General features: G+C 41.0%; 1 protein-coding gene across 2 annotated transcripts in view; it reads left to right on the forward strand.

Annotated features, from left to right (window-relative positions):
• The window catches only part of FARS2 (phenylalanyl-tRNA synthetase 2, mitochondrial), a 276,393-nt gene that overhangs the window by 173,278 nt on the left and 82,891 nt on the right, over positions 1 to 20,224 (forward strand). The window contains exon 7 of one of the 2 annotated variants that reach the window (XM_086608977.1): positions 17,854 to 18,005. The exons of the other annotated variant lie outside the window; for it this stretch is intronic. Coding sequence (XP_086465103.1) covers positions 17,854 to 18,005 — 152 coding nt within the window. The remainder of the gene's footprint in view (positions 1 to 17,853; positions 18,006 to 20,224) is intronic. 2 annotated transcript variants of the gene reach the window in all.

Below are 20,224 nucleotides of genomic sequence, written 5' to 3' on the forward strand. Positions count from 1 at the left end.
CTCATTTCTGCAGTATCTTTAATATTCTGCAATATCTGCAGTAAGTCTAGCACCACCTACTTTTTACCACTCCCTTTCATCATCTTCAGGGACTGCTCCTTCCTTCTATCTGCTGGCACGTGCAGTCTCTCCAAACTCAGTTCCTTGATAATAACCTGTTAGCTTCAATACTCAAAATAATGGACTTTCTAACCAGGATCGTTCTGATGGTGCCAGGATGGACGCAGCTTCTAGACCAGCTCTGCTCTAGGAACCTGAGCCTTTGCCACCTTTGGCAGTGGAGTGAGGAGAGTTGACAAGCAGCTTGAATTAACACTCTTCACCTCCTGCAGAGCTGTAGCCAAAATAGTGTATGTGGCCCTAACCTAGGAGACTGCCTCTGTTTTGAAAAGTGAACAGTCAAAGTTAGCGGAGACGAGATAAAGTATTATCTCTAGAAAGGTGTAATTGTGTGGAAGGAAGTGATTGATTACACGGGAAAGGAAATCAAAGCAAGCTCATCTTTCTCCTGTGCAAGATCTCAAAGGCTGGGCCTCACTCACTGCCATGTGCCTTTGCTCAGTGTGCTATAGGAATTAAGCCCCTATTCTAATGACAAAGGATTTATCCAGAAGCCCAGTTTGCACTATTTGCTACATATGTGAGCCCTCTTGTTCACACAGTTACACAATAAAACTTTTTTACCTTACTGTGCACTTTTCAGTTTTCTGAGACAGTCATCATCCCTGTGCAAATACCTGATTGTTGCTGGGAGACATATAGCTTGTCCTGAAGCTTTAGAAGATGCTGAAAATAAAATACACTGGCAGGTCCAAAGGGAAACTTCTGCAAATTAAACCATCATAGTCTATATCCTTTATTCCATTCTTGAGAGGGAGAGCATCTAATGTATAAGCCAGCCATTTCAACCAGTTTGATCTTTTTACATTTGCTGCACAGGTTGGGTCTGTCTGATCCATCATTAGTATGCTACTCCATTTAATTTGTATTTATCTTCTCAGTCTGTGATTAGCTTTATTTTCCAATAAAAAAGTAAATAGATTCACTGCCTGCTACATTTTCGGATATTTTTCATCAAGATTAGGTAACTCCATACTTAAACGGTTATTCATTTATTATGTTTACATTCTAATAGTGCACCTATTAAAGACAAATACGCAACCATTAGTATGTAAATTTAGCTTGGATGTCTGAACAAATGAGGTACAGCCTGAACTGTGATTTATTGTCTAATTACTTTTACTGTATTTGAAGATATATAATGTGTGTATGGATGTGGAGGCACAACAGAGAATAGATGATGATGTAGCATAAACATTTTATTGGCATGACTTTGGGAAGGTTGAATTTCTTATGAGTGACTTACGTAGATCATTTTAAATGAACGTCAGTAAAACCTTTACAGTGGTGTATATCATTCCAGATTTGTCTGTACGCTCTGCAGAACATTGTGAAACTCCTTTTTAGTGTTGGATAGCCATGGAAAGAAGGCAGAAATATCTTCTTCATTGCGGAGATGCTGCACTAAGCTGCACGATTGGATTAGAAAACATTTGATCATCAAGTCTTCTCTCATCAGGATGTTATATCTCGTATCATTTGTAGCCAGTGCTGGTATTGAAGCTCTAGGAACCTGAGCCCTCTGGCCCCAGACAGGCAAAGTACTGAAGCACATGCTGAGCTTTAAACTTGCAAGTAGTTCCATTTAAATCATTGGGATAGTTCCTCTGCTCAGTCAAACATAACCTAAATGCCTAAATAGTTTCAGGTCAGAGATCTCTGTATTTCCTGGGATCCAACTGAGAGTGATCAGCGCCTTGCAGGGCTGAAGCAAAGGAAAGTTTCAAAATGGTTGTAAGAAATTAATCTGACAAACCACAAACTTCATTTGCAAAATCTCTGATACAAGCCAGTTTTACTGATCAACATTTGGGTAAAGAAAGTCAACAAGCAAGCATCGGGAGAGTAAACAGAAATTGAATTCCCATTCTCAACTAAAGACAATTGGCTGAAAACATGGGAAGGAAAGAAGAAAATCAAACCACCGAGATGAGATAAAGTAAGAGGAAGGTTGAAGAGAGAAGAGCTGTACTTTTGGCATTAGGGGCAATATGAAAAAGTCTGGGGGCAAACAGAGAAAGTGTAAATAAGATGGGGAGGAAGGGGGGGAAGAGGAGAAAGATACAGAAAAGGAGAGTAGGTTTAAGGCAAAAAACTGTTGAGACTGATGCAAAAGTCTTCTTCTAAATCAATCAGAAAGTCTTCCCAGGCTTTGTACTGTATGCATCCACTCTTGATCTCTTTTTGAGAAATCAAGAAGTGATTTTTTTTTTCTTCTTTCTTTCTCTTTTTGAGAAATCAAGAAGTGACCACAAAAATTATGACCACAAGCCATCAAAACAATTCTGTACATTAAAGTATTATCGTCAGTTTTGGGGTGCAGGTAGGGGTGGTGTTGAAAGCGAGGAATGTGTAGTGTGAGAGTAAGGATTGAAACATTTATAGCAGTTCTCCAAAACTCAGGCATGCCTCAAAAACAGGAGTGGTGAAAACTGGTATATCCATTGCTATCTTATCCTAATTTAATTTTGTGGACTTTTAAGTCCAGGTCTGAAAAATAAGCAGCTTGCATACCAGTGAACCACAAATGAGTAATATAGTGGCTTTTCCATCATATAATATAGTAAACAGATGCTCAGACACACATGCAATTTTACTGGAGCACAACTGGACCTGTGTGCTTCAGCCTTTCAAGGCAACAAGTTTTCCAAACACATTCAGTACTTTCTTTCTCTGTCTATTCTTAGCTTTTTATTTCCCCAAGTAAAACCCAGGTGAGGATATTTACCACAGCTACTGGTTCTGTAGACTGTCTGTCCCTTGTTTAAAAGAGAGGTTGTGTCTAACACTGTACAGAAGTGCAGATATGGGAAGGTGTTGAAAAGTGTTACCTGTATTAGTTCAGTGTGTTGGGAACAGCAATATGGGAATCAAAGGAGTACTCTGTCTTATCTTCCCAGCACATCTTGGCCTTGGCTTTCATTCATCTTCATAGTCTTCGGATCTAAGGCTAAATCATGTCAGGAAGGGATGTCAGGAGATCTCTAGGCCCCCTCGCCCCTCAAAGTAGGGTCAGGTCTGAGGTCAAGCCAGGATGTTCAGAACGTTATCCAGTTGGATCTTGAAAACCTCCAAAGATGGAAACTGCACAAGCTTTTTGGGCAACCTATTCCACTGCTTGACTCTCCTCATGGTGAAAAAGATTTTTCTTTTGTCCATTCTGAAATTCTCTTGTTTTGACTTGCATCTGTTGCCTCTCATCCTCCCGCTATGCATGGGAGTGAAAAGCCTGGATCTATCTTGTTGATAACCTCCTCATTTATACTTGCAGGTTGCCATTAGGTTCCCCTGAAGCTGTCTCTTCTCCAGGCTGAACAAACTCAGCTCCCCCAACCTTTTATCACAAGCCAAGTGTTTCAGCCCCCTGATCTTCTTGGTGGCCCATTGCTGAAATTGCTTCAGTTTGTCAGTCTTTCCTGTACTGGGGGGGCAGAAACTGGGTGGTCTAATGTGGTCTAATGAGCATGAGTAAAGAAGGATAATCACTCCCCTTGATCTGCTGGCTCTGCTCCTGTTGATACAGCCCAGGATGCTCTTGGCCTTCTTTGCTGTCAGGGCACACTCATGCCCAGTTGCTTTTCACTAGGAGCCCCCAGGTCCTTCTCAGCAGAGCTGAGTTCTTCTCTTTGCACGTTTTCGTGTTGCCCCTTCTGTGGCTTATCAAGATGTTGCTTTTCTTCATTGTCAAGGCTCTTCACAGCCTGTTCTCACCTAGCAGCTCTTAGTCCTTATACAGAGACTGATGCCTGCATCAAACCGGACAGTGATTTCAACATTTCTTCCCACTTGTTAAATGCCCATGTGAATGTTTTGGGTTTTTTCTGATATTGCTTTTCACACTGGGAGGAGCTCTCTGTGATATCCACTTTCCTGTTCTCTTTTAAAGCTCTCTCTCCTTCGCAAACTCCCGATTTCCTGCTGTGCCTGCCAAAACAGCTGGAAGCAGGTGTCTGAGGTGGTGCTGAGCTGCGAGACCTGTCTGTCATTTTGAGTGCTGTTTCGTGGTTCCAGTGGACTCTACCTCCAGCCTTCATCTGCTTGTTGTCATTCCTCATGCAGTTAGCACGTTAGCTTGTAGGGGCAGGAACCATCACTGAACTCCACATTTTGATTCGGGATTTGTGAAACACTTAGTGTGCTGGAACCCAGTCCCATGACTAAGGCTGCACTGAGATGATACTACTGAAACTCTTGGTAAAAATAACCACAAACAGTGGATATGGTTCCCAGCAATCCAGCTGCTACCCTTTGGGCTAATACAGATGATGCAGCTTTTCACGCATTCCTGTTTCCATCCCTCCACCCACCAACTGCAATCTAGTCTTACTGATGTCCTCCCATTGAACCTGGACAAATCAGCAACAGTTTAATTTCTTGTACTTGGAAAAATCTCAATAGCTCTTTGTGCTTAGATTAGTTAGTGGTATTTATCTTAGGTAATACCTCCATCTGTTGTCTGCTGGAGCACCAAAGGGTGAAGCAAATCCATTTCATCCTTACTTTCAGTTTTCTATGCTCACACACAGTTAAATCACCAATAGAGTTTTTATGACATGGCAGGTAATTCTAAAACCTGGATTTAATTATATAGTTCCTCAAATTCTCAGCTGTGTGGGAGGTCCAGGGCTTTACTAACAAACCTAGAGAGTGCTTATAATGTGAAATACCAATGTGTCCACCTGGAAGATGTCCTCTTTCTTTGACTGCAGGTCCAGTCCAAGAGAGTAGTTGAAACGTCTCTCCTTTTGAAGGATTTAGGTAGTTGTGCACTTGTTCCCAGAGCCTTGGTTCTCACAGTGTCAGGATGAGAAGCATAATTTTCTTTTCATTCCCATATACCCATGTTCCTATGTACTGTTCTGCTCTCCTTTTCCAGTTGTACCACAGCAGCTACTTATGTGGCTACACTGTGAGGTGGATCAGGGACCCTTTTTCCTCTGCAATTCCTTAAAGACATATCAGTTCCCTGACGCACTTATCAGTGTTGCCCTGCGTCCTCCTCAGCACAAATGAGGAGATGGCACTTTTCTTTTTGGAGACAGGATAAAACCAGACGTGACTGGGGAAAGATGTAAGGTGTCTTTGCCACTGGATAGTGTGCCACAGCACTGTGGCCTGCATGTACAACGGGGAAAGGTCATGCATCAGTAAGGGAAGGGAGTGGAAAGAGGAGCCTTTTATAGCTGGGAGTCTTCTGCCTTTTCCTTTCATGTACCTTGGATATCCAGAACCTCAGTCCTGGAGGAAAGAAGGAAGGAGTCCAGAAGTAACTGAAAGGGAAGTCAAGGACTAGAGAAGAAAGGAGAGAGTAACTTGAATGAAGACATACAGCTGTTCTTGTTCAAAGATTTTTGTCACTTAGATTCCGATGGTGACATCCCAAGTGAAACACAGCTGTGCAACGCTCATGAGATCCAAAGGAGTCTGTAGATGTGTCCTGTAGATTTCAAATTGGGCTCTCCATATCTTCCCAAACAGCTGTTTGCTATTGTCCTTCCATGCAATCAATGTAAAAATACTTTCACATTAAAAAAAGGAATATCACCTGTTCAAAAACAAACGAAAGTCACGATCAGTTTTTTATTTCCCCTGCCTCTCTGTAGTCTGGAAAGTTGAAATGAAATGGCAGAAACCCAGCCTCTCTCAAGTCTTCAGAAGTGATAACATTCACAGCGTATCCCATGAAAGACTTCAGCACAAGCAAAAGAAAAAAATTAGTGCCTCAAGAATGTCCATCTGGGATGTGGCTGGATTTAGAGCATGTTGTTAGTTTAAAGGATGATGGGTGAATACGTGGAGAATGTGGTATGCTCACCAAGTGTGACATCGATACAAGTGAAAGAGATTCTCAGCAACTGGGAACAGGCCATTAGAGACTTCCTTCCAATTTGTTTTTAAACAAAAAGGAGCAACTGTGGCCTTGACTGAATTTTGAGCTCACCTCAACGTGATGTAAACAAAATGCATTTCCAGTTATGGATGCTGTTGCATTGTACAGTTATTGTCAGAATAATAATTTTGCTGCTGAAGTCTTTTTTTTTTTTGTAAGCAAAAGCCAATGCAATCCAGTCAAAGTACACCTGATACTATTTTAATGATTACTTAGCAAAAAGTGCAATAAGCTTCAAAAAGCATGTGTTACTATGGTTTGCTCTGATCTCTAAACCTCATATATTTGCAGTTTGACTGGTTGAGGCTCTTTAAAACAAATAGCTCACAAATGAGTAATTCTACTGCTGAATATATCAACCAATCTTTATTGCATCCCAAATGATGAAGTATAATGGTTATACAAAGTGCTTAAATAAGCCATGGAGCAATTTCCAGCAGTGATATATATGCTGAAACCCACATTAAATTAATATTAGGTGAAGGAGTAAACCTGGAAATCTAAAATAACAATAGGTTTGTTATTGGTTATGTGAAGCTATGAGAACCAGCTGCTGGTGGTTTCAGCGTGAATCCACAGATGTCCAAAGCTTTCAGTCTTACTATCTACAAAAATATGTAGCTAGTAAGGAGGGTAACCTTTACACTTTTGCCAATATTTTTCTAATATTCGTTTAATTACAGTGTAATGAATAGAATTCTGGCTAGGAAGATGGCGCAGTAATTATCTTGACTTTAGTCTTTGGCCTTGACCTGACAAGTGACTCCATTTCCCTGCTCAGTAATTCTGTTTTCCATGCTGTTTATGGTTGTAATAGTTGTCTTGCACCTCCTGCCTCAGCGTATCTTCTCCAATACTATCCTAGGGCAGGAAGTTCTTCAGGACAGGGGCTATCGCTTTGTGCTCTGTCTACCTAATAGGACCCTGGTTTCTGACTGGCAGTCCTAGGTAATTATTGCAATCTAAACATCTGCATGCCTACAGCAGGGTTAAATACATCTTTGTGAGTGTACACTATGCATTTGGTGTAAGAATAAACTCCAGTTTAAAATGTGCCTAGACACTCATGCCATGCAAGTGTGTGTCTTCAGAGATACAGGTATGTATTGCTATGCATACACTGCCACAGAAATATAAAGGGGGCAAAGGGAGGGGAAGAGAGGTATCTTGAAACCGGTAGCAAATATGCTCTAATTCTCTTTACCAGTTTTGGATAAAAGGATGGGTTTTGTCATACATGAGTTCACTTGATAGTTGTTTTAACATTTGTTCCAATGTTTTCCACGTGAAAGATACATCTTGCAAAGAGCTTTTGATAAAGTGGTCTCTAAAATCATGCCTAAACCCCTACAGTCATCATCTGCACCGTGATTAGCCATTGCAGTTCAGCTGTGGAGCGTCCCTAGGAAATGAGGGCTGGGGACAACCATCTGGGGGGGTGTGTGCATATGCGTGAACAGGAGCACCTTTTGAAGTACATGGTGTTAATAAAAAAACCCCTGATTTTCAGCTAGCACTTCTCTGATCAGAATATGAATTAGGCTACAGAGAATAGCCAAACAACAGAAGGCACAGTTGGGAAGAACCGTATTATTCTTATCATACCCGTCCTCAATTTCCTTCATCTTGCTAGTGTGAGAGACACATGGACCATAGTAGTGACAGCCTAAACCAAAATGTGACAAGTAAGTAATGCTTTGGGGTGCATATGCTGCAGAGGAATTGTTTTTGCAGTTGTCTAAAAATTAATAATGGGAAGAAATCACCTCTTTTGGGGATTGCTTGCATCCTCCTGCTCCTGCACACGTGTTAAATCCAGTTTGCATAATTATTCCCACATGTAATCTGTTCTCCTAAATCAGCAATAACAAACCCATTTTTCTGATTCTTGTAAAATAAGGAAAGACATTAAAGAAATACCTGTTCTGCACAAGGATTCTACTTGTAGAGGTTTAAGTGTTCTTAACATTTTGTCATTGCATACTTAAATGCGTAGTGTACTTTTTGTGCTTGGTCTGTTCTTGGCTTATGGCTTCTCTGTAGTTTTCTGTTTCTAAGTGTTGTTACTCTTTAACAAGAGTATAGCTTTAGGAATGCTCAGGGTCTGCCTGAAAGGAAAAATTAAAGCCTTTTCTCCCTCTTCTGAGTATTGGACAAGTATGTAGAGCCTTTCATTTCTGTTTCTCTCTAGCTTACCTACTGTTCTTTAAAGTTAGATACTGTTTTTAGCTTGCTACACTACCCTGCTGTTTTATTACTGGTTTTGCACTTTGGAGGTTGTGATTTGTATAAATTTAGTGTTTAAGGGGAAAAAAAAAAAATTAATTTGACTACTCTGGAAACTAAAGTACTGGATTTTGTCAAGAGTCGTTGCAACTCGGACAGTTTCCCCACGTGATGACAGAAATCGTGAAGACTATTTCAAAACCACTAATAATCTGCTCAGGTAAATTGCTGCACGTGGCAGTTGGGATCTTTTAATTTCCGAGGAAGCAAAGATTTTTTTATGATGCATTATCTACAGAAGCATTTCCCAGATGATACAGATTCACTCATAGGCCTGAGAAGTGTAGAAAGATGAGGACATTCCTTTGTAGCATAGCAATGTCCAGGGCATGATGTGAAGTTGTACCTGGCCAAGAAATACACAGCATCATTGCTGTTGTCTTGGAAATCTCTATGCTTTTTAGGAAGGAGAGAGGAAGAAAAAAATACAGCTTGTTAGGCAGGAAGAAGGTCTTTTTCAGTTTTTGTATGTGCCTATAAGATTTGTGATGCCAGCTTATTTTGATGTAAGTCATATTCAGGTGTTCTGGAGATTCTGCTATTTAAACAATAATTCTCCAGAATGGTGGATTTAATGAGCAGAAAAGGAAATATAATCAACAGTGCTTTATATGAGATTTTTCATCTAAGCTGAAATAAAATGTTGGGTGCAATTTGATTCCATTGTTATGCTATGTATTTGGAAGAAATACATCTTCATATTGCTGCAGTCTCTTTCCAAATGCTTGCATTCTTTATTTAGATATAAATTTTTTATATGAATTGTTGGTGTGTGCAGTATTTTACCCCACTGAGCTATTTATCTTGGCATTATTATTAAGCGTAATGAGAAAAAACATACAAACCAAACCAACAGAAAGGAGGAAACCTGACTTCTGAGCATGGCAAACACTGACTGCCTATTGCAGGAATTGCAAGTGCTCTCACTGCTGAAAAGTTGGGTTTCTGTTGACTTATACCACCTGTCCCTTGCAGGCATGGTAGATATTTTTTAGAAAAGTGCAGAATTGGTACATACAGTCTTTATTTCTTGGCAGTTTGTTCTCTGAAGTCTGTGTCTTCTTTGCCCTTTTTACCCCTGCTACAAAAAAAAAAAATAAATTGTAGACTGCCTGTGGAGTGGGAGATTTGAGTAGGAAGGACAGACAGAATATGGACAGCCTGAGCAAAAGGCAGTCCTAAGTGTTGATTATTAGGTTTGATGTGAGAATCCACTTCACCATTTTGGTGATTCCAAATCCACTGGATTCCTTCCCCAGGACACAAGCCTGCTCATTTTCTATAGATGACACAACACAGTAAATAGATTGTCCCGTCTGTTCCCCTTTGTGTCACAACAGTTCTCTGGTGGCAAGTGCTCAAATGGAAAAGTGGTACCAGAAAAACCATTTCTTGGCTTTTAGTTGTCTTGCAGTGATACATGTGTGTTTGAGATGGGAGATTAGCACCATGAAAGCAGCTAGCTCAGTAGGCCATCAACTGGGAGGCTGGGGAACAAGCATGAGGAGAATTGATTTTTTTCCAGTGTAGACCTCGAATTGCCGTAGGAACATTCAGGCTAATCTCTTCTTCACCCTGGTGCTTTCAAAAGGGGGGTGTAAGAAGCTGAGATGTGGCAACTGAGTAGTAGAGAGACATCCCTTTTGGTGGTTCTCCTTGTGAGTCCTATCTGTTCTATGGGAATGAGAAATTATCTTTGACTAGTCAAGTGCAGAGTAGGGAGTCCATCACCAGTATTTAGAAATCATTTATATTTATCTTTTGGTGGTTTTTATAATCAGATCACAAGAGGCAAGGCGTATCTAAATGCCCAAGTTCATTGGTGTCTAGAAATATCCCTCTGCTGTGTACACTGCAACAACCCTGTCTTTAATAGGATTAGGTCAATCCTTTCATTTTTTTATGTCTTTCCTGCACTTTTTCAATTCCTTACTAATCTTATAAAAATAACCTTTTCAGTGGCAATAGAAGTGATCTTTTTATGTGTTGAAAGCATCTCAAAAGCCGTGCGTTGTTTCTCAGTTTTTTGACCACAGGTCGGTTTAAAATACCTACTTGCACTCAGGGAAGTGTACTGTGGCTTTAAACTTGAAGTGTTGTCCACGACAAGTTTAAATGAGCTTCACTTTAAAATAAAATGCTTGCGATTTAAAATAATGTTGTGCATAAAAACACAGTGCCCCTTTCTGGTGGGACCGCAGAGGCTTAATAACTAGCATTACTTTTGGATGAACATGTTTAATGGCAAGCTTTCTACTCACTCATTCTGCCACAGCACCAGTCCTCTTGGGCATTCTTCCTGGTGCTCGGAAAAGGTGGAGCAGCTTATCTAAGAAGTTCAGTCTTTTCGTTAGCTGTTACTTATCTTAATTTTTCAGTGTCATGTTAGGTATCGACTTTCCTTGTCAGGCAGACTCCTCTATAATAAGCTGTAACTTTTAGCGTGCAAGAAAAGTCCTATTTGTTCTCGTGCGTGTGCACGTGTGTGTGCATTTGTGATGAGTCTTTGGGGGCTTTTTCTAGTCAAAGGTGATTCACTAGCATTGGAAGAGGTGACTAAGTGAGGGTATATGAAGAGCTACCTGGTGACCACCTAGGCATAATATAAGCTATTAAACCCTTCCTTGTTTTGCACCTTCAAGGTACCTGTAATATGCTCAAGAGAGAAACTTGTGTCTTCAGCAAGACCCCATAGGGCTTAGCTTAGGTGGGAAGGGAAGAGAGCTTGGATGGTGGTGTGCACCACACAGCAGAGAGGGATCTGGTCCACAGATTAGGTCAGGCCCAAAACTGCAGCTCCTGCCAAGGGGCTGCAGCCTCTTCATCGCACAATGAAGGCTGAGACCTAGCTAGAAAGACAGTCTGTGCCCCATGGCACCTACTCAACCTGGATCTAGATTGGGTGTTTCATCTTTGGGAACAGTTTAATGTACTGTATTTCTTCATAACATTGTTTTCTTTCTTATATTTTCCGCAAGGTACTTTCTGTATTTCCGTAATTCCATGATGGTTTTTCCCCAGGGATGAAGGAGGTAAAGGCAGAGAGTGCTTTACCAAGATGAGGAACAGCAATGACTTGTAACCCAGTGCTGTTTTAATTGTGCAGGCTACTGCTGACGAACAAGCCCATCTTTCTGCCAAATGTATGATTTTCTTCAAGGTATTGATCTCTAGAGGGGAGCCTGACATTCTTCCCCCTTCTTCACTTCAACGAACGGCTGTGAACTGCACTAGTTGGAGTGGAAACTGGGATATCATTTGATTGATTCAACCCGCAGGTGTGTGTTGGCAAGTCCAGTCAGCTTCAGTATCTGTAGGCAAATGCTCCTTGCAGCTGGTGGTAGATGTTGCTTGGGTTCTTATCTCAAACGAAAGAGCAGGGTTGCAACCACGGCTCTTAAACCCAGCTCAGAAATCAATCGTTTCCATCGACTATGACAAATTAAAACCATTGGGCACAGAAAAGAACGAGACTGGTTAGAAAGAAAAAAGGGAGGAAAATGGGGATGGCAGTGGGAATATTTGGGCAATCCTTCCCTTCCCCCAGCCCTTGTTTGCATAGTACTGCTGCCATACCTAAGAGGAGTTGTATCTAAGGTGGTGTACACCCAGTTCTCTTCAGTAGCTCAACATCTTTGTACTGTCCTTCATACTTGCTTTAGGATGAGAAATCACTAAACTAGAAAAAGAAAGGTGATTTTGTTTGTTAATATTGTCGTTACCAGAATGCCACGAAAGAAGCAATTTTCTTAAAGAGAAAAGACCTGCTATGCTATACCTAACCATTCAGCTCAAGTATGCAGTCTCCCAGGAAGGCAAACAGCAAGTGCTTGGAGAACAGCAGAACAGCAGAGCGAGTATGAAAACGGTGTGATCCTTCTCTGCTTTTACTCATCCTGCTTAAAGCCATGAGAGAGCTGCTGAACCAAAAACGCAGTTGGATCGCTCTGTTTAATAGTGACTAGAGGATCTGTCCACCATGAATTCGTTTAGTCCCTTTTGGTTCCATGTAACAGGTCCTTGGTTATTGTGTGGAAAAAATGCACCCCTTAGTTCATTTGAAACCTGACACCTCCCTTGCGCTCGCTCCTCTTTTCCCCTTGCTTCCGTGAGAAACAGTGAAGGTGTTTCCCTTTCCACATTGAAGAAATTAACGGTTCGAAGGCATTTGGGACACTCCAAGGCACTCACATGATGTTCAAACCAAGGACCGAGCATTCTCACCCACCTGCGAAGAAAACCTCTTCCACTCAAAATGGTCCATGTACAAGCAGAGTGCCTGAAATCCAGGGAGCACGTGATGAGCTTGCAGAGGGGAAGAACTCTTGTGGGGAGCAGACTGCCCTCCAAAAAGGGCTGATCACACTTGTGTGTTCACTCCCTGAGAAGCTCGGAGCACCACTGGAGGCTAACGCCCTTGAGCCGTTCCCCGCAGGAGGACAGAGCAGTGCATCAATCTCAAACTGGTGCTTTTGCTTTGGTTTTAAGAGCTTCGTCCCAGAACATACCAGTATATCTGCTTCTCAGACTTCATAGAAGTTCTCTGTTGAAATTTCTCCATTTCCTTCTTTGGATAATGTGTGTTTGTATGTTTATACATGTACATATATATGTATGTGTGTATACATGTATGAATATATAGAATTAACTTTATGTAACTAGGAAAAGATTTGCTGAAGGAAAGGGTAGAAAACTTATCGTAACGGAGCATTGTGACTGTGAATTTTAAGCCATGACAGCTAAGAAATTCAAAATTATGTTTCCTGCAGCAACCGTAATTTGTCTACGCTGGCCATAAATACGAAAGTGTAAATCTAGGAGCACACACACTAATACAGGAAACTTCATTATGTGCAAGGGGGCTAAGTTACAGTTGTAAATTTGCAAATTTGAATTTCATGCCTGTTACGTGTTTAAATTTCCGATGATAACATTGAATTAATGTAGTTTCACCATGGAATATTTTAAGAAAGGCTTAGCTATTAGAGGACCGTAGCTTTCACTTCTATGATTCTATGATGTTGCATTAAAACCGTGTAGTTTATGTACGTCTTTCTCCAAAACATGGACCATGCAGGACTGTTAAAGCTCGGAAGCCACGATGCTGCCAAGTCTCATATATTTCTGAGTTGGACTGGTGATGGCAGTAAAGCGTGGCAGGCTTTTTAGTAGTTTGGCTGTTGTGGAGTTGCTAACCCAGTCTTTGGTACATGTCATCATTAACCTTGTACTTTGACAGCAGCGACACAAACAGAAGTACAGCTTTTTCCTCCGCCGTGTTTGTCGCTGGTTCGTTGTGCCCCCGATCTGCAGCCATCAGTGGGGAGGGAACCGACGGAACAGCCACAGCACAACTCTTCTCCTGTCCCCTTAGCACAATGCGCTCCTGGCTACTGCATCTGGGAAAACGTGGTGTGTTTTTTTTTTTTTTTCCCTGATGCCAAATATGTGTGGAAAGTCATGAGGTTCATCCTGGTTTTGGGGACTCTGCGCTAAAGACGCTCTGTGGTCTCGTGGCTTGTTTGCTGGCACTGGCTGTGCGTTATCCCCAGCGTTTTTTCCTCTGGAAGTGGGGGCTTCTGCCATGTGTTGCATTCCCTCTCTGTGAGCTGTGAGGTACCTGGAGCCAGGCTAGCTGATGATCCTTTGCCATGTGCGGACGAACGGATACCACTCTTACGGTGACCCCTTGATTCCTGCTGCCAGGCTGTCCGGAGTAGTGCCTGGTGTGGCAACGTGTGCTGAGCCCAAGTATTTCCTATTTTGCGCTGACAGATGGATTCTGGTGGATCCTGTTGCTGCTTAAAACAGCTGTCCACCAATGCCTTAAGCTGCTGCAGTCCTTCATCCAGCATATATTAGCGGCCGCAGCGATCCGTGAACTGCAGCAGTAGCGGAGAAGGCACATGTGTGTTTTGTCACCTGCTGCAGGAGCAGTAATCCCTGAACAGAAAGGTAGAGCAGAGGGCTGGGATGAGGGATGCCCTAAACCAGCAGAGCTCTTTGCTATCCTAGACCCACATGGAAGAGTCACAGCCCTTATTTTTCAGTGATGCACTCCTCAGGTATGCCTAGGCATGGGCTGGGCCGACTGGCAGAGCAGGGGTCAGCACTGGTGTCCAGCTACTCATTTCTGTACTAAAATTAGCATCCTGAGAGGGAAAAGCTTGCAGGTTTAGTAAGCAGTCGGCTTATTTATTAACCAGAGAAGGAAGTGTGACTAATGACTAGTAAACGTGTATCATTGAGGGTGGATCATCATAAGTTTCCATTTTATTATTAAAAAAAAATGATAGCAATTCAGTACTCCTGAAATGCTTTCACCTTGGGTGGTTGAAAAATGCGATGTCACTATTTGCAATATTTCCCACAACGTGGGCTCAGTGGAGTCCTATAGATAGTGTAATTACTGGGAAAGCACTCTTGTTTTCTGAGGCTGTTGAAAAATGTCAAAGACAGTGCACTGCAGTGTTTGAAATGGAAAGTAAACAGAGCATTTAAAGTAGCACTGTGGTGGCAAAACTCTGATGGGACCAAGGAAGTGGTGCAGAGTTGTCTGTGTGTCGGCAGTGCTGTCTGCCAAGCCTGGCCGGCGCCTGGCAACAGCGCTTTGCAGGTGGGATCAGTTCTACCTTTCCCTAAACCTCTTTTCAGTTCCCCAAAAACTTAAAGGGAGCAGTGAGGCAGTGGAAGGAGGGATGCCGGGGCTTTCCAGCTTGGGCAGCATGCTGGGAGTGGGGGCCAACACGAAGGCAGCAGAACCAGATGGTGTCCTGTTAGCTTCTCCAAGCACTGTGCTGGAGCGCACCAAAGTCATGAGGAAGAAGTAGGTAGAAGTGGTGGCCAGAGGTGAGAGCAGAGTGGAAAATGTAGTGGGAAGAACATGTTGCTCCATAAATTCATAAGGAAACAGTCTTCAGGGCTGCTGTTTGCCTTGCACCTGGAAAGGGGTCAAAGTCAACGGGCTTTAGACTGCTCTGTTGCTAAAGGGCAGGAGAGTTTAGGAAGGAGGACAGTGATAGCAATGGGATCTGTTGGACCACAGTATTTATTTGGTGAGGTGCCTGAATAGCCAGCTGGAGACTCTTGTCCTATCCTCCTCACGTTTTAGGTGTAGCTAATAAACAATTACGTAGCTCATGTAGCTCTACAACAAACAGATCGATGCTTTTGAGAACTAGGATTTTTATCCTTATACTCACTTTGGTGTTGATATAATACTTACTGCAATGATATTGACTGCAGCCAGGTGGTGAAGGGACAGTGTAATAGGGGATTATTGCCTTGCCTTTTACCATAAAAGATTTTTCTACATTATAAGGCTCTGAGAAAAGGTTAGTACCTAATAATAAAAAAGTTACACTTAGTGTTTTGAGGATTTGTCCTTTCAGTTTATGGAACACACACAAGCATACGCACATGCCTGCGCGCACAAAATTACAGCAGTTCTGTATCTAAGCTCGTAGCACCGGGGATTGAATCAAAGAAGCAGTTCATAAGGAAACTATAAGTCTATAAGAAGACTTGATAGCCAAGGATGGCCAGACCCTACAGTTTGTTACATCTTTGAGTAACTTTGCTCACATGGAATTTGGTGACACTGTTAATGTAGTTCAGACTGCTCCAGGTACGTTCACAAGATCTGACCACATTGGGTCCTTGTGTACGTCTCATTTTAAGTGGGAAAAAGTGCCGTTTGCATGTGCCTGACATAATCCTGCTGCCTTTGAACTTGGTAGCAAATACTTGCTCACTATGAATTGTGTGTACTTTGCTCCTTTCAGGATTTAGGATGTTACTGAGTCAGCTGAATGTGTAATAATTTTCCCTTAGTGTCCTCATACCTGTGGGAGTGAAAGGTGGCACCTGCCCAAACGGAGTGGTCATGCTTAGCCTCATGAGCCACATCTTCCAGTTGAATGAACTCCAGCTGGGAGTTCAGCAAGTTTTGGATTACTCCCCATAAGCTTTGAAGTGTGTTCAGTACTTTGCTGAAATACAGCAGTGGTAAATATAGTGGTAGACAGGGGTGAGGTGAGAACATAGGAGTCTGCTGCAGGATTGTGACTTTATTTACACTAACACGTGTGTCAGGTTGTTGACTGAGGAGTATCTCCAGCATTTGCAGTTGTGACTTTTGTATAGCAGAGGAGATGTTTACATTTCATTCATTAGTGTTTCATCAAAAGCTCTTGTGTGATGGCTTTATTGTGCAAGGGTTTTTGAATTTAGTGTACAGGATATGAATTCATTTGACAAGTTTATTCCTTTAACAAGTTGGATAATCATTTGTGATTCGCAATTTTATTCACGGGGGGGGGTTATTAATTTAAAACTTGCACTGTATTCCTTATCAGATATTTATTGACTGGTTTACACTGTGCAGAACAGGATTTGTGTAAATCAGCATGCTGTAAATTTGCCTTTCTAACAGGTTTATTGCTTTAGCAGGTATTCACTTAGGATTTCACTGTTCCATCATAAAACATTCCCAGGCATGGAATCATTTTTGTGTGAGATAATATACTGTATATACCAAGGTGTACACATCAGCTGTCGTATACATATGAGCAAAATTAGAAAAGATGTTTTCTCCTGCAGACCCCAGCAATCTTGTGCAAACATACTTATTTCAACTGCAGTGCATTAATGGAAGGCAGAAGTAAGATATTGCATGACCTATAGGGCGTGAAAAAAAAGAGCATTACCATTTTCTTTTCTTCAAAGAGAGAAACGTCTCAGCGAATGCGAGATCTGAAACCCATTGACTCCAGAGAAGTTTCATCAAAACTGAAAAACTAATAATTGTCTTTTTTCCTGTCTCTTCCTGTTTTTTTGCAAATACCAAGTTACACTGTTCTGACTACAAGATGAAGTCTTTCTGTCTGCAGTGAAAATGCCCCTTTATGTAAAGTCTGTTGTGGTACTTGTGGAATTAATAATTATGCTCACAGCAATACTTTCTTTGTTGTTGTAGATCTTTGGATGTCTATAAAAACCACTGGGAAGTGAGCTGATCCCTCTTTTTAAGACAAAGTGTGTTTCTTATTGCAAACTTTAAATAAGAAGGCATCTATTGATAGGACTTTTTCAGAAATTGGACAGTACCAATAATAAACACATAGTGTTATATGAGTGATATAAAATACATAAAGATTTTATATGTTAATGTGATAAGAATTTTTGAACCTGTAAAAATTCTGAAAAATACTTTTAAAAAGTGCGGTTCTACCTGGTGAATAATTATGTTAAAATGTTCTCTTCCTTTTAAACAGCTCTGATCCAAAAGTGTATTCAGGCTCATAAATGCTGATTTTAGCAAACAAACCAAGTTTTTTCTTCTGAATGAACGAATCAAAGTGGTTATGAGGGGATCTTTAAAAGATATGTCCTAGTATAGAATCTTGCGTCTCAGTTGTTTACGAGGTCAGTCTGCACTTCAAAAAGCATTTCAGAAAGCTTCTAAATATGTACTGTGTTCGTTATACAAGTTCAAAACAGTTGTAGGTATACCTACCAAGTCTGTTTTTTTTACTGGTTTTCGGGTTTTTTTTCAGCCACTCAGCAGATATCCACCTTTGATCAATGACATCTCCTTTTGGCTGCCTTCTGAGACGTACTCTAAGAATGATTTCTATGATTTGGCTCGAACCATTGGTGGAGACCTGATAGAAAAGGTTGTCCTAGTGGATGAATTTACCCACCCAAAGTAAGTAAAACTTTCAAAACATTTTTCCTGTGGTCGGAATATAAATATTTTATAAATATTTTCGTTCTGTATCCCAAGAAATTATTGATTTTTACAGTGTTTGCATATTTCATTTTTTAGCTCCAAAACATTTTTACAACACTTTCAAGAATTGCTTAAAAACATTAGCTTATATTTCAGTTTTGTACTGTTATTGAGCTTCTGGTATTTGGACTGTAACCCCAATGTGCTGTTAGTCACAGCAGTAGTGAACAACTGCCATCCTCAACACATCTGCCAAGGTGTGACACTTATCCATAACATGTCTGCTATGCTAGTCCTGCTCTTTGCTGAATGTTTGCGCCTTGTTCTCTCTTTTCTTTTTGTAGACCTTTATTATAAATGTCAGGGATAATGACAATTTGATGCACAACACTGTCCTTGGTGTTCAGGAAAAAGAAATAGACTTTGTTCCTTTCTTTCTGATACTCGTTTAAACTGTTGAACAATCTCTCAGGTTTCAGAATACTTTCTTATGGCTATAGCAGCACTGACATGACCATTGGGTGAAGAGGTTACTTGTCCAACTCGTACTATCAGTTGTCTCAAAAACTGACAATTATCAGCTATTACATATGTACTGGTTTTCAATTTTCTATTTCCAAGTCAAGAAGTAAATATACTGGTGGCTACCTAACTTTCTAAAACTGAGTTTTAAAATAATTTCTCTTCTTTGAGACTTTTTTATTGTTGCTGTAGAAAGCCAGGTAGTAAACCTAACTGCAGTGTTTTTTAAAGATGGTAGGAAAATGCTTCATGTTGTGCTCCAACACCTATAGATATTTTTTTCTTCCTACAATATTTGACTCTATTGTTCTTTTGAATTTGATGTGTGCTGCAGAATAGATGGATAGATTATTCCATGGCCTAGTTTTCATAGCGCTTCAGTAGATTGATATTTCTTTGTTGTTTTTTTCCTTTTTACCCTTTTTGTGTAGTATTTTGTGAGACCGTTCGTGCTGTGTGAAGAAACAGAAATGCCACTGGAATCTGTAAGGGCATCTGAAAGCTTTGAGTCATCTTAGGACTATACTCAAAACAGAGTGTCCAGCAGAGGAAGATAGGCTAGGATAAGATAATGAGTAGGATTCATTGTAAAGAACAAGACTGTATCTTACAGAGGAATTGAAAAGCAAGTTTGTTGTGGATATGGAAAGCTTCTTATTGTCACTTGGACTGCACTATAGTATCAGTTAGCACAGGTGCATAGACGTTCCAGTCTGCTCACATGGATCCTGCTGAAAATATCTTTGTCTTCTGTCGTGGTGGTTCTGATACAGTACAATCAACATTTTTTTTGTAAAAATTGGGATATTGGACCCATTTTTGGGACTGGTCCTTTCCATTCAGTCATGCTGAATGTTTATTGAATGTATAACACCTCTATGTTCATTGCCACTTTTTGTCTACATTCTTCCTGATGATACTAAACATGCCATTGTCTTTGTTGTTACATCTTGTCTTGGGGAAAAAAAAACTGCATTTAGAGTAAGCAGCGCTGCCGAGGCTGAAGGTTTGGAGAAATCTTGTTCCCTGCTCCCTCAAACGGAGTCATTGTTATTCTGTGATTACTCTTGCAGCTCGCTGGAGCAATCCGCATACACAGCGAGGGCTTCACCAGCAGCACTGCATCAGTTACAGCTCAGCTCTTAGGTCGTGCTCCTCTTCTTTACTGAGAATATTATCTTCATACTAGTAGAGTGGCGAGGTACAGGCACTACTGTGGACATCTACTGTGTGTGTTTTTTCCTTTGATATACCTTGACACATGCTGAACATATAGCAGGGGTGACAAGATCTTTTCTTCCTCTGCAAGGAATACACCTCTGGTTCCCTCTGTGACTTCTGCAAATAGATGGAAAGGATGACTGCTCACTGAGAGTTGTCACACAGATTTAGGACTTTCCTAGTATTGTTCTCTAAAGCCATTAAACTCTCACTCAGCAGACATCCAAATATGTTTTGACACTGCAGGGAGTAAACATTTCTCACCTTCGTGTCTGAAGAATTTGGGTGGTGACACTAATGGATTCTTGGTAAGTGATGGTGTAGTCCTCTTAGTTTGTTCAACTGTCACAACAGTAAAAGAAATCTTTTAATATACTCCGTTAAAAAAGCAGTAATTCCAAGGAAATCATCTACCTCATTAAAAAAAAAACAACTTATAGATTAAGACTATC

Source organism: Tauraco erythrolophus, chromosome 3 (assembly GCF_009769465.1).
Source record: "Tauraco erythrolophus isolate bTauEry1 chromosome 3, bTauEry1.pri, whole genome shotgun sequence".
In the NCBI taxonomy this organism is placed as follows: Eukaryota; Metazoa; Chordata; class Aves; order Musophagiformes; family Musophagidae; genus Tauraco; species Tauraco erythrolophus.